This window comes from Thalassophryne amazonica, chromosome 10 (genome assembly GCF_902500255.1).
Source record: "Thalassophryne amazonica chromosome 10, fThaAma1.1, whole genome shotgun sequence".
NCBI classification, from domain to species: Eukaryota; Metazoa; Chordata; class Actinopteri; order Batrachoidiformes; family Batrachoididae; genus Thalassophryne; species Thalassophryne amazonica.
In genome coordinates, this window is record NC_047112.1 from 2298098 (window position 1) to 2310559 (window position 12462).

Consider the following 12462-nt stretch of genomic DNA (forward strand, 5'->3'; position numbering starts at 1 on the left):
CACAGTAACAGACACACACAGTAACAGACAGTAACAGACACACACAGTAACAGACACAGTGGCACACAGTAACACACACACAGTAACAGACAGTAACACACAGTAAGACACAAACACACAGTAACAGACACACACAGTAACAGACAGTAACAGACAGTAACACACAGTAACAGACACACACAGTAACAGACAGTAACACACAGTAACAGACACACACAGTAACACAGTAACAGACACACACAGTAACACACAGTAACAGACACAGTGGCACACAGTAACAGACACACAGTAACAGACACACACAGTAACAGACAGTAACACACACACACAATAACACACAGTAACACACAGTAAGACACACACACAGTAACACACAGTAACACACAGTAAGAGACACACACAGTAACACACAGTAACAGACAGTAACACACAGTAACAGACACACACAGTAACACAGTAACAGACACAGTGGCACACAGTAACAGACACACACAGTAACAGACAGTAACACACAGTAACAGACAGTAACAGACACACACAGTAACAGACACACACAGTAACAGACAGTAACACACAGTAACAGACAGTAACACACAGTAACACACAGTAACAGACAGTGGCACACAGTAACAGACACAGTGGCACACAGTAACACACACACACAGTAACAGACAGTAACACACAGTAACAGACAGTAACACAGTAACACACAGTAACAGACAGTAACAGACACAGTAACACACAGTAACACACACACACAGTAACAGACACAGTGGCACACAGTAACACACACACACAGTAACAGACAGTAACACACAGTAACAGACACACACAGTAACAGACAGTAACACACAGTAACAGACACAGTGGCACACAGTAACAGACACACACAGTAACAGACAGTAACACACAGTAACAGACACACACAGTAACAGACACACAGTAACAGACAGTAACACACAGTAACAGACACACAGTAACAGACAGTAACACACAGTAACAGACACACACAGTAACACACAGTAACAGACACACACAGTAACACACAGTAACAGACACAGTGGCACACAGTAACAGACACACACAGTAACACACAGTAACAGACACACACAGTAACACACAGTAACAGACACAGTGGCACACAGTAACAGACACACACAGTAACAGACAGTAACACACAGTAACAGACACACACAGTAACAGACAGTAACACACAGTAACAGACAGTGGCACACAGTAACACACACACAGTAACAGACAGTAACACACACACACAGTAACAGACACAGTGGCACACAGTAACAGACAGTGGCACACAGTAACACACACACACAGTAACAGACAGTAACACACAGTAACAGACACACACAGTAACAGACACAGTGGCACACAGTAACACACAGTAACACACAGTAACACACAGTAACACACAGTAACAGACTAACACACAGTAACAGACAGTAACACACAGTAACAGACAGTAACACACAGTAACAGACAGTAACAGACACAGTGGCACACAGTAACAGAGTAACAGACACAGTGGCACACAGTAACACACACAGACAGTAACACACAGTAACACACAGTAACAGACACACACAGTAACAGACAGTAACAGACACAGTGGCACACAGTAACACACACACACAGTAACACACAGTAACAGACAGTAACAGACACAGTGGCACACAGTAACACACACACACACACAGTAACAGACAGTAACAGACACAGTGGCACACAGTAACAGACAGTAACAGACACAGTGGCACACAGTAACACACACACACAGTAACACACAGTAACAGACAGTAACACACAGTAACAGACAGTAACAGACACACACAGTAACAGACAGTAACAGACACAGTGGCACACAGTAACACACACACAGTAACACACAGTAACACACAGTAACAGACAGTAACAGACACAGTGGCACACAGTAACACACACACAGTAACACACAGTAACAGACAGTAACACAGTAACAGACAGTAACAGACACACACAGTAACAGACAGTAACAGACACAGTGGCACACAGTAACAGACAGTAACAGACACAGTGGCACACAGTAACACACACACACAGTAACAGACAGTAACAGACACAGTGGCACACAGTAACACACACACACAGTAACACACAGTAACAGACAGTAACAGACACAGTGGCACACAGTAACACACACACACAGTAACACACAGTAACAGACACAGTGGCACACAGTAACACACACACACAGTAACAGACAGTAACAGACACAGTGGCACACAGTAACACACACACACAGTAACACACAGTAACACACAGTAACAGACACACACAGTAACAGACAGTAACAGACAGTGGCACACAGTAACAGACAGTAACAGACAGTGGCACACAGTAACAGACAGTAACAGACACAGTGGCACACAGTAACACACAGTAACAGACAGTAACAGACACAGTAACAGACAGTAACACACACACACAGTAACACACACACACAGTAACACACAGTAAGACTGTGGCCGCTGACAGGTAAATGTCGGTGCTGGTTGGTTCTGCCTGTTGGACTGCAGTCACTGGACCTCACCGGTACCGCAGTGTGCTGATCCGAAGTCGATGCGGATCACATCGACCCGCAGTGACTCACAGCGGAATCGGACCGACGTCTCACCTGGTCCAAGCGGATCGATCCGTTCGGTTCCTGTTGGTTTACCGGTTCCGGTCTCACGTGTGTAGCAAAAGAACTGAACTGTGTAACGGAACCGGAATGCGGTGGTTCTGTCAGTCCGGGTCCGGGCTGCAAAGAAATCGGTTTTCTGACTCCCTGCACGTGTGTGTGCGCTCGTGCACGAGCGGCTCCAGCGCACTGGAGGCGGCTGACGCCCCCCGCAGGCGCTGAGGTGATATTTCACCTGGTTCTCAGCACAACTCAATCGACCCCAAACCAGGATGGGTCGGGAAACACATGGGCCACAGGCTGGGTCCCGGTTTCGGTCCCAGGGAGCCCGGTTCTGTCTTCCAACAACCTCAGACTGATCAGGCCAACAGAACTTTACAGAACCATGGTTCTGGTGTTGGAACTGCACAGCTTTCCAGGTCCTTCACACGTCTAGTTTATGGTCTGGTGTTGGGTGGACCAGCTGTGCAGCACAGTCACACCTACAGGGTTTCCTCTCAGCCAAGCCCTGGTTGGGTTCTGGTCCTGCTTCTGTCTCTGCAGATTCACTCAGAACCATCTGAAGTGTAATGGACTGGAATCTGAGTCCAATATAGGCACGTCGGGTCGATACTGGAGCATAAATCAGAGGAACCAGCCAAACCCAGAACCCATTTAGAGCTGGTGGACTGGAACCAAGCAGATGGACACACCTGGAACCGTGGCAGGATGTGGGGTCTCAGCACAGTGATGTAATGTACAGAGGACTGCGGGTCAGGAGCCCAATGCCTTTGGAATAGTGAGGCACGGCGCACTGTAACTGTTCCCACAGTGCTGAGTTCAGGCTCAGAGTCCAGACTTTGTACTGCAGAACCCTTATGTTCATTTGTGGTTCTTTTTGGAGCCGTCCTAAAGCTGGGATTTCTTCAGTACCAGGTTAGGTGGCAGAAAGCACTGATGTTGATGAAACCACCCTGGATCCTGGTTGGCAGGTCCATCGTGAAAGTCTCCATCTGTCTGCTGCTCATCACCTGGACCTGTTCTCCAGAAGACCTCTGTCCAGGAACCTCATGACTCCACAAGATCTTCCCAGGTGTCTCTGGAGCAAAGACCCAGCTAGAATTTACCTTTGTGTTATTGTTGTCCAGAACACTTGACAAAATGGTTTCTGGGCATCATCTTAGAAATCTGTCCGTGTGACTTTTGTTTTTAAAGCTTTTCAGTCAGGAATTGGGATGAATGATTTCATGTAGACTGCGTGAGCAGTCACTGTACCTGGGTTTGTGATTGTCCTGGATCAACATGAATATCTGGGCTTCTGCTGACTTTGTGGACTCAACCTTCAGAAGTGGTTCAGTTTGTGGTCAAAGTGTCCAAACTGTCAAGAACAACCTTCATTCACATTTGTGGTTCCTTGGACTTTGAAATCAAGAAACATCTGGAAAGTGTCGAGATGTAACTTGAGGTGAGGAATGGATGTCTTTGGTCCCAGGTCTCTGTGGAGGATCTTTGGGTCCTGCTGGAATGTGCCCCATCCCCCCCAAAAAAGGGTTACTTAGTGAGACTCAGATGAGGAACAACAGATACCACATTTAGTCCATGCGGTGAGTTTCTCTGGACATGATCCAGGACACAGGTGTCTGAGGACCCACGTCTCACCTGGACAAAGACACGTCCATAATTTCACCTGGCTGCAACAGGTAGATGGTTACTTCGAAGAGGTGGGGCTGTACTGGTTGTTTGCCTTAGTGGTTGGCATCCAGGACAGTTTTGCAGTGTACTGGATGTGGTGTCTCACAGCAACATGGGTGTGAATGAGCGCCCCCCTCAGGTCAGACAGCACACGTCTCGTCCACCATAATATGCAGCCGCATTGCTCATATTTAGGCTCTCACTCCTGAGCTGACAGGAAGTGGTACCAGGTGCAGTCTTGGTTCTGATGTCGTGTGGGTTCTGGTTGGAAGGAGCAGTGTTCAAGTCCCGGGTTCTTTTCTATCAGCAGGAACCCGTCTGAGCTCTGCCCTCGTGAAAGTGTTTCAGCCCAGAGAGCCGCTGAACGCTGCTTCTTCTGAGCGTTCCTGGAGTCCAGGTCTGAAATCACCTTTCTTCACGTTAGCAGATCATCACCACGTGACTGACTAATCAGAGATCAGGTGATTAGAAACAGGTGTACCTAATAAAGTGGCCAGTGGCTGTTCATAAACACAGCAAATATGAAGAAAGACGTTTTTTTGTTATTTTCTGATTTAATGTGATGTTTGTTGAACAAACCAAAGTTACATTGTAAAAAAAAACAAAAACAGACATTGTAAAAATAATTGTGTTTGTTTTTTTTTCTTCTTTCTTTTAAAGGTTTCAGCTCAGCTCAAAGATCTCAGAATGAAAAAGCTTCAAGTTTGCTCAAACATCTATCACATGACACATACGTGTCAGTGACTTCAGTCCATGTTGACCTTTGCCCCCAAACTCAGCTCAGTGTTCTGTCTTTTCTTTAGTCCAAAGCTTCACTTTATTTCTATAATTAGTTATTTTTTAAATCCTGAAGGTCAGAAGGAATTCCTGGTGGATCCGGATCCAGATGGGTGTGATTTGAGACCGATGCTGCGGTCAGGCATCCGCGCGGCACAGGGTCAGCTGACGCTCTGAGGGATCCTCCTCCACAGACCTCCACACAGACAGTTCTTGATCCAGCGCTGCTCCCACTGCTTCATGGCGTTGGTCTTGTTGGGGGAGCGAAGCATCGTCACGCAGCCGCACCTGTGACATCACAACCACGACCACCAAGTTACCAGCTAGCGAAACCAAAGCAGCACGTCTCAACATGAGCATTTGTACTTTTACTCCCCAAGGTGCCGCTGTCCTGGGTTTCCATATTTGTTTTCTCACAGTGAAACCTGTTTAATTTGTGTGCATCATGAATTCCAGGAAATGCAGCTTTGTGTGTGAGCTGGAGGTGAGTTTCTGCAACAAAACAGCGTATTTTGTGCATTTCATGTGAACATGGCAACTACCGTTATAAAGGCGAGTGCGACATCTGTAAACAGGAAACTACAGCGAGAAGCTTCACAAGGTCAAAAAAAAAAAAAACCTCATAACCGTATCTATAGTCACATGACTCATTTTAAATATTAACACATTCACCACATTGATCTTAAAGTAAAATCTGTGAGGCCCAGAGGTTCATGTTAGAAAGAACACACTCAGCAGCAGGCTGTGACATCACTTCCGGCGGACACACCTGGTGCAGGCTTTGCTCTCCTCAGTTGGACAGACTCCCATGTGGACACAGCGCAGGTTGTCCATCTTCTGAGCACTTGGACTCCTACGAACACACACACTAGGACAATGAACAAAGAAGCCGTGCTGTTGAAAAGGTCCCGCGACCCTGCAAAGTCTGGAAATAGAAACTACAAACTCAACAGGTGCAACTCCCCCCCCGACACAGACCCGGGCTGCTCTGAGTGCAACTGATCCCATTCAGAAGACACTCAGGCTGAGTCCTGACTGGAAGAGCACCTGGGACAACCACAGACTGGCTACATTCTCATGGAGAACAGGAGCTGCATCAGGAAGAGCATCGGTGTAAAACTAGTGCCAAACTCAGTCTGGATCTGGCTGCAGCTGCCAGAGAGGCGGAGGCGGAGCAGTCGTGTGCCTGAGGTGGCTGTGTGGTGTGGTGTATGTACGCGTGGACATGACTCATCATATGATGTCAGGCAGCTGCACGATAAGTGACCAGTATTTAGGCTGATGATGTCATAAAGAGACATAGTGTCACACCCAGCTGGAACACCAGATCAAATGTACTCGGATCACCCTCTGTGAGGCAGACAGCGGCTCCAGATGTGGTGACCCGGTCAGAGCAGGTCTGGGTGTAGTTACCTGGTGAAGACCTCCAGCGGTCCCGTGGCGCCGGCTCCAGGCAGGGACGAGGCCTTACCAAACTGCAGCCTGAGAGGATGTTTGCCCTGCAGCCTGACGATGATGCCGTCGTTGACAGGAAGCCAGTCCATGCTGGGAACCAGCAGCTGACTGGGCAGCAAGCAGCACTCGTCCACCAGACTGTCATCGGGATCCTGAGGAGGGCCGTCGTCCCGAGCTGGGACAACCACAGTCAGAAAGGTTCAGTGTTAAAACTCTTCCCAAAGTCAAGAATCTGACATGAGGTCAAACCTCACTTTGAGTCCTACTGATGATGTTTCAACAAACTTTGTTCAGGTGAGTGAGTGTGTGAACGAACGTCAGTTCCAGAACACTAGACTAACCACCACCAATAAAAACACAGAGACAGGCAGACAGGCAGAGAGACAGACAGACAGACAGTCAGGAGGGCAGAGAGACAGACAGACAGACAGGAAACAGACCAGTTTTAGACGTCATGTTAAAAGAAGTCTTCACTGAACAGAGATGTGCTACAGTGGCTCGTTAAAGTATTCAGCCTGTTGGTGTTTCAGACATTTAAATTTGTTTATGGCATTTCAAATATAAACAGTAAATCAGGTTTCTCAATATAAAAGAGATATAAAGGAGATTATTTTACTTATTAACTACACAGATGTATAATAAAGCAAATGGTGACTGGTTTCTAAACAATTATGAAAGAGTTTTTGGGGGAAGAGCGAGCTGCAGCCCTGCAGCAGAGTTTCTTTTTTTTTTTTTTTTATTAATTGTTTACATGTGCGCGCGTGAACGGGACAGGAGGTCCTCAAACTGGGTCCTGCAGAGGTGGAAGGACCGCTGAAAGTGGCCGTCATCCAGACGCAGCTCCTGCAGCAAATAATGATACTCCCTGAATTGGGAACATCTCATGACGTTTGTCAGCTTTCCACAACAACTCGCTCCGTGTGATCAAGATCCATCATGTTAACTTGACTGACAACTGGAGCCAGTGAGCGGAATGGAAGCGCCTCCTATTTGATGACGCACCGGGGCAAATTTTCACAGCAAAAGCAGAGCGACACACCGGGTGAAGGAGATGCATCCATCGCCATGCGACCCCCGCAAATTTGTAGCGTCTGATCGCGCCCGGTGTGAAAGACAGACAGACTGTGTCACACAGACAAAACCAGCAGTAGAGCTAAGAGGTTAAAATGAAGGTAAAGAAGACAGGGATCCAGTCAGACGATGGAAAGACTAGAACCAAGCTTCTTCCAGTGTCCTGTGGACATTAGAAGAGCTGAGGAGCAGTGAGTGAGGTGGACTTCCTGTCTGAAAGTCTGTGTCTTACAGCAGAGCCACAGCTTGGTGAGCAGTCTGAAGAGCAGCTGCATGCTGTCCTGGTTGTCGGACGTGGCGGTGAAGGTGGGCAGACAGCCAGGCTTCAGCAGACCCCAGATCCGGATCATCACCAGCATCTCCCTGAGCATCCCCAGAGAGGCGCCATCCCTCATGAAACCAAAACCAGGGCGTACCATGGAACTCTGCAGCACAAATTAAACACTCCATTAATGCTGTGAAAGAACAGAAGCACTCAGTAGGTTCGTGGTGGTCTGACCTGGTTTGGCAGGTTGGCCAGGAGGTAGAGGACAAAGTCTCCCACCCACTGGATGAGCTGCTGCAGTGACTGTAACGGTGGTCCATCCAACACAAACTCCTCCGTCTTCAGGTTGATCATCACTTTATCAATATCTGAGAAAAGACAATCGATGATAACGGACTCATCAGGCTCTGAGGAGACGGTGTGGACGGGTTCCTGAGAACGTCCCAGTTTCATAGTCTGAATCCATTTCTCATTACACTGTTTTTTTTTTGTTGTTGTTTTTTTTTTTTAAGTCAGAGTCTTTGGTGTCATTTGAACTGAGGTTCCACATAAACCATGTGATCATTAAAACAATTTACTCCACAAACATCATTAGTCACTTTATTAGGAGAAGGACCAGAGCAGACTGTCCTTCCTGAGGAGGCTGAGCTCTTACAACATCTGCAGGAAACTCCTGAGGATGATCCACCAGTCTGTGGTTGCCAGCGGCCTCTTTTACACCGTGGTGTGCTTGGGGGATGGGGGTGGGGGAAATCCAAAAAGGACTCCCCCAGGCTGGATGAACTGATCAGGCGTGCCAGCGCTGTGGTTGGCATGAAGGTGGAATCTTAGTGCAGCAGATAACTGAAGCAATCATTCAAATGGTGATACAAGCACCACATTCAGGACAAATACTTCTTAGACATTCCTCTTTTAAAATAACTGACTGGCCACTTGAATTTTCAATAGGCAGCCAGGTAGGGGTCAGTAGAAGAATTACACAGGGGTCAAAATTGAAAAATGTGGTGTAGCTTTCAATTATCTTTGGAGCATCTTTCAATTTTTCAAAAGAGGAATGTCTATGGAGTATTTGTGCCATATTTGATGCTTGTATCACCATTTGCAGGATTCCAATCTAAATATTCTCTTATCTGCTGCCAGTGGTGAGCACAGTTCCACTAATCCACTAACCACTAATTAATTATCAAAGCTAACTTTTTGTTAGCGGAATAGCTTTTTGGCTAACTTCAAAAACCATCAGCAGACCAATTAGCTTCCGATAAATTTAGTTCCGGTAACTTTTAGACCGCTAACATTTTTTTTTACATAGTTGGTAATGGTGAAAAACATTTATAAACCCTGTTGGCTCCTGTCTGCTGTGTATTTTGTAGCAGTGAGGTAGCTGATAGGAGCTGAGCTCAACGTTCCCCCAGCAGAAGGGGTCTGGTCACCAGGCTGCCACAAAAAAAAAAAAAAAAGTCATTACCCTTGACAGCATACAGCAGTCCTGCCGTGAGACAGACGTCTTGAAAAGGAAAGCAGGTTTGAATTATGGTTTTGATTTATAAATCAAATTAATCCGGATAGAATAACTACATTAATGCAAACTCTTAAAATGTACAAAGTGAAAATATACCACATATGTTAATTTTAAAATAATGCACTAATTCTGAAGATTTGAACATTAACACACAGATATTATGGGTAAACTCAGCCTCCGCTCAGACTGATTGGTTGACTAATTCATTCTATGTAAAACCAACACAAGTCAAAGTAACGTGAGTGTTGGTGTTTAAAAATAAATGGGTTTTGTAAAATATGTAATTTTTTCATTGTAAAAAAAAAAAAAAAAAAAGGCATTTGTAAAACCGAAAAGTCTGTTTAAGTTCTGATTCAAGTCGACAGCCATGTGATATAAATGGGCCCCAGTAGATGGCAGTGTTCTTTGCATTTTGAACCCAGTTGTCGAATCACAACTTACCCATAATCCCTTTGGGCTATATGTGTGTGTGTTAATGTTCAAATCTTCAGAATTAGTGCATTATTTAAAATTAACAGATATGTGGTATATTTAACAGATATGTGGTATATTTTCACTTGACATTAATGTAGTTATTCTATCCGGATTAATTTGATTTATAAATCAAAACCATAAGTCAAACCTGGTTTCCTTTTCAAGATTTCTGCCTCACAGCCTGACTGCTGTATGCTGTCAAGGTAAATGACGCTTCCCTACAGCAGTGGGCAGAATGCACAAAGACAAAAGCGCTGACTCGTTGGCTGTGTTTGGGTTTGTGATCACTTTTGATTCTATCAGAAGCGTTGGTGGTGTCTAAACTCAAAATCGGCTTGTTAGTAGCTGAGAGTGCATGGGAGAGAATACTGAAATCTATGAAATCTATCGGTTAGCGGTAGCGTCCGATAAATTTTTTGGTGGTTTATCGGTTTAGCGTTATAACAGATAACTTTTCAGTTAGCTGATTAGCGGATATTGAAACTAACTTTTTGGTTAGCTGTGCCCACCACTGTCTGCTGCACTCTCTCTGGTGACAGTTGCAGAGAAGAGATAAGTGAAAAAACTACTGGCCCTCACGGATCCCGCCAGTCAGCCTCTGCATACTGCCATCAGAAAACAGAGAAGCCTGCTCAGTGGCCGGATGCTCGTCCCCAGGAGTAGGACCAGCAGAGCCAAGAACTCCTTTGATCCCCGAGCCATCAAGCTGGACAATTCTGACCTCGGGGAGAGAAGGAGTAGCAGCAGGAGGAGAGAGGGTGGTGAGGACGGGGCATGCGGCATAATGCTCTGTTATTAGTGCAATCTTTTGGTTTATTCAATATGTATTGTTTTAGTTTTTTTTTTTTTACTTTTATTGTTCTTATTGGTGCTGTGCTGCAGATGGAATATTTGTTTCCGTGAGGGACCCTGAGGGCCCAAGAGACTAATAAAGTTCTAGCTATTATTTATAAATCATCTGCGTTTTTTTGTTTTGTTTTTGGTAGAAGCCATCAGTTCTTCTCACCCGTGTCGCTGTTTTTGGCACAGATCTCAGTCAGCCGGTCTCCAGGACTCTTGTCCGGGGTGTTGAGGACATGCGGCCTCAGCAGTGACTTTAAAGTGGAGCTGATTGCGATCAGCAGCAGTTTGGCGTGGAAGTCGCAGGCTCGAGCCGCGGTCGCCGAGGACAGTTTGCACAGTGAGGCCTTCACTGCCACGATGCGAGTGGCCAGAACCTACCACACACACACACACACACACACACACACACACACACACACACACACACACACACACACACACACACACACACACACACACACACACACACACACACACAGGGAGGACCAACAACAACAGAGGTGCATTGTGGGACAGTCTGCCACAAAGAAGCTATGTCCAAATAAAATGTTGTGCCAGAGTTTGCTGTTCTGCACTTGCACATGTTCTGGCGGACCTGCTGCAGTGCCTGGTTCTGCCTCATGTACTCCTCGTGCAGCTTCTCCACCAGGTTGTGGACCATGGTGGGCTGGACATGGAGTAAGACGTCCCACCAGTCATATCCTGTCACCATGCAGTACTCCAGCAGGAACAGGAGGTGGCGCAGTGTGGTGTTCATGTCCAGCATCTGACCCATGGAGGGCGACACCCGCAGCATGTGGAGCTGTGGAGAAAAAAGTTTCATACCCCCAAAAATAACTGCAGCTGACGACAAACGTAACGAGGTGGTCGACTGGCTGGCAGCAGAGTGGTGGGTCTGACCTTGCCATGATTGTCCACTCCTGCCAGGGCCAATGATGTCCATGAGAACTGTAGGGCTTTGAAATGGATGGCAGGGCCACCGGCTCGTTGGCGTTTGACAGCTGATTCATCACCCGCTCGCTGGCCGGAAGACAAGGAGCCATAAAAAACTCCCATGGTGTGAAGAGACAGACGATGGAGGATCTGGATGCTCCCGTCATGGAAGGCCAGAGCCAAACCTGGAAAAATGAGAACCACAATCCTGGGCCGGAAATAATAATCCAACCGCAGCAGTGAACACGAGCTAGCAGGCAGAAAGACAATACCACTGCTGAGGTTCAACAGTACAGTTTAACCATCCTTAAACAAGTGGAGGAGGTGGGACTTATTCCAAAAATATTAACAAAAAAAAAAAAAAAACCCAAACTGTCTAAAGACTCAACATTTAAGAGGAAGGTACACAGAACAAAAATATAGATGCAACACTTTTGTTTTTGCTCCCATTTTTCAGGAGCTGAACTCAAAGATCTAAAACATTTTCTATATACACAAAAGACGTATTTCTCTCAAATATTGTTGACAAATCTGTATAAATCTGTGCTAATGAGCACTTCTTTGCTGAGATAATCCATCCCACCTCACAGTGTCACATATCAAGATGCTGATTAGACACCATGATTATTGCACAGGTGTGCCTCAGGCTGGCCATAATAAAAAGCTTTATTGGGGGGTGTCAGAAAACCAGTCAGTATCTGGTGTGACCACCATTTAGATAGATAGATGAGATTTATTGTCATTACACGAGTGCAACAAAAATGAAATTACGTCCAC

General features: G+C 46.1%; 1 protein-coding gene across 1 annotated transcript in view; it reads right to left on the reverse strand.

Moving 5' to 3' along the window:
- Positions 1-4908: 4908 nt before the first annotated feature.
- med16 (mediator complex subunit 16) overlaps positions 4909-12462 on the reverse strand; it is a 29921-nt gene continuing 22367 nt past the window's right edge. Inside the window, exons 8-15 of the mRNA XM_034179296.1 lie at positions 11653-11870; positions 11348-11554; positions 10916-11126; positions 8151-8284; positions 7884-8076; positions 6539-6755; positions 5895-5978; positions 4909-5413 (exon numbers count right to left, since the gene is read on the reverse strand). Of these exons, the coding sequence (XP_034035187.1) occupies positions 5287-5413; positions 5895-5978; positions 6539-6755; positions 7884-8076; positions 8151-8284; positions 10916-11126; positions 11348-11554; positions 11653-11870 (1391 nt within the window). The 3' untranslated portion in view covers positions 4909-5286. The remainder of the gene's footprint in view (positions 5414-5894; positions 5979-6538; positions 6756-7883; positions 8077-8150; positions 8285-10915; positions 11127-11347; positions 11555-11652; positions 11871-12462) is intronic.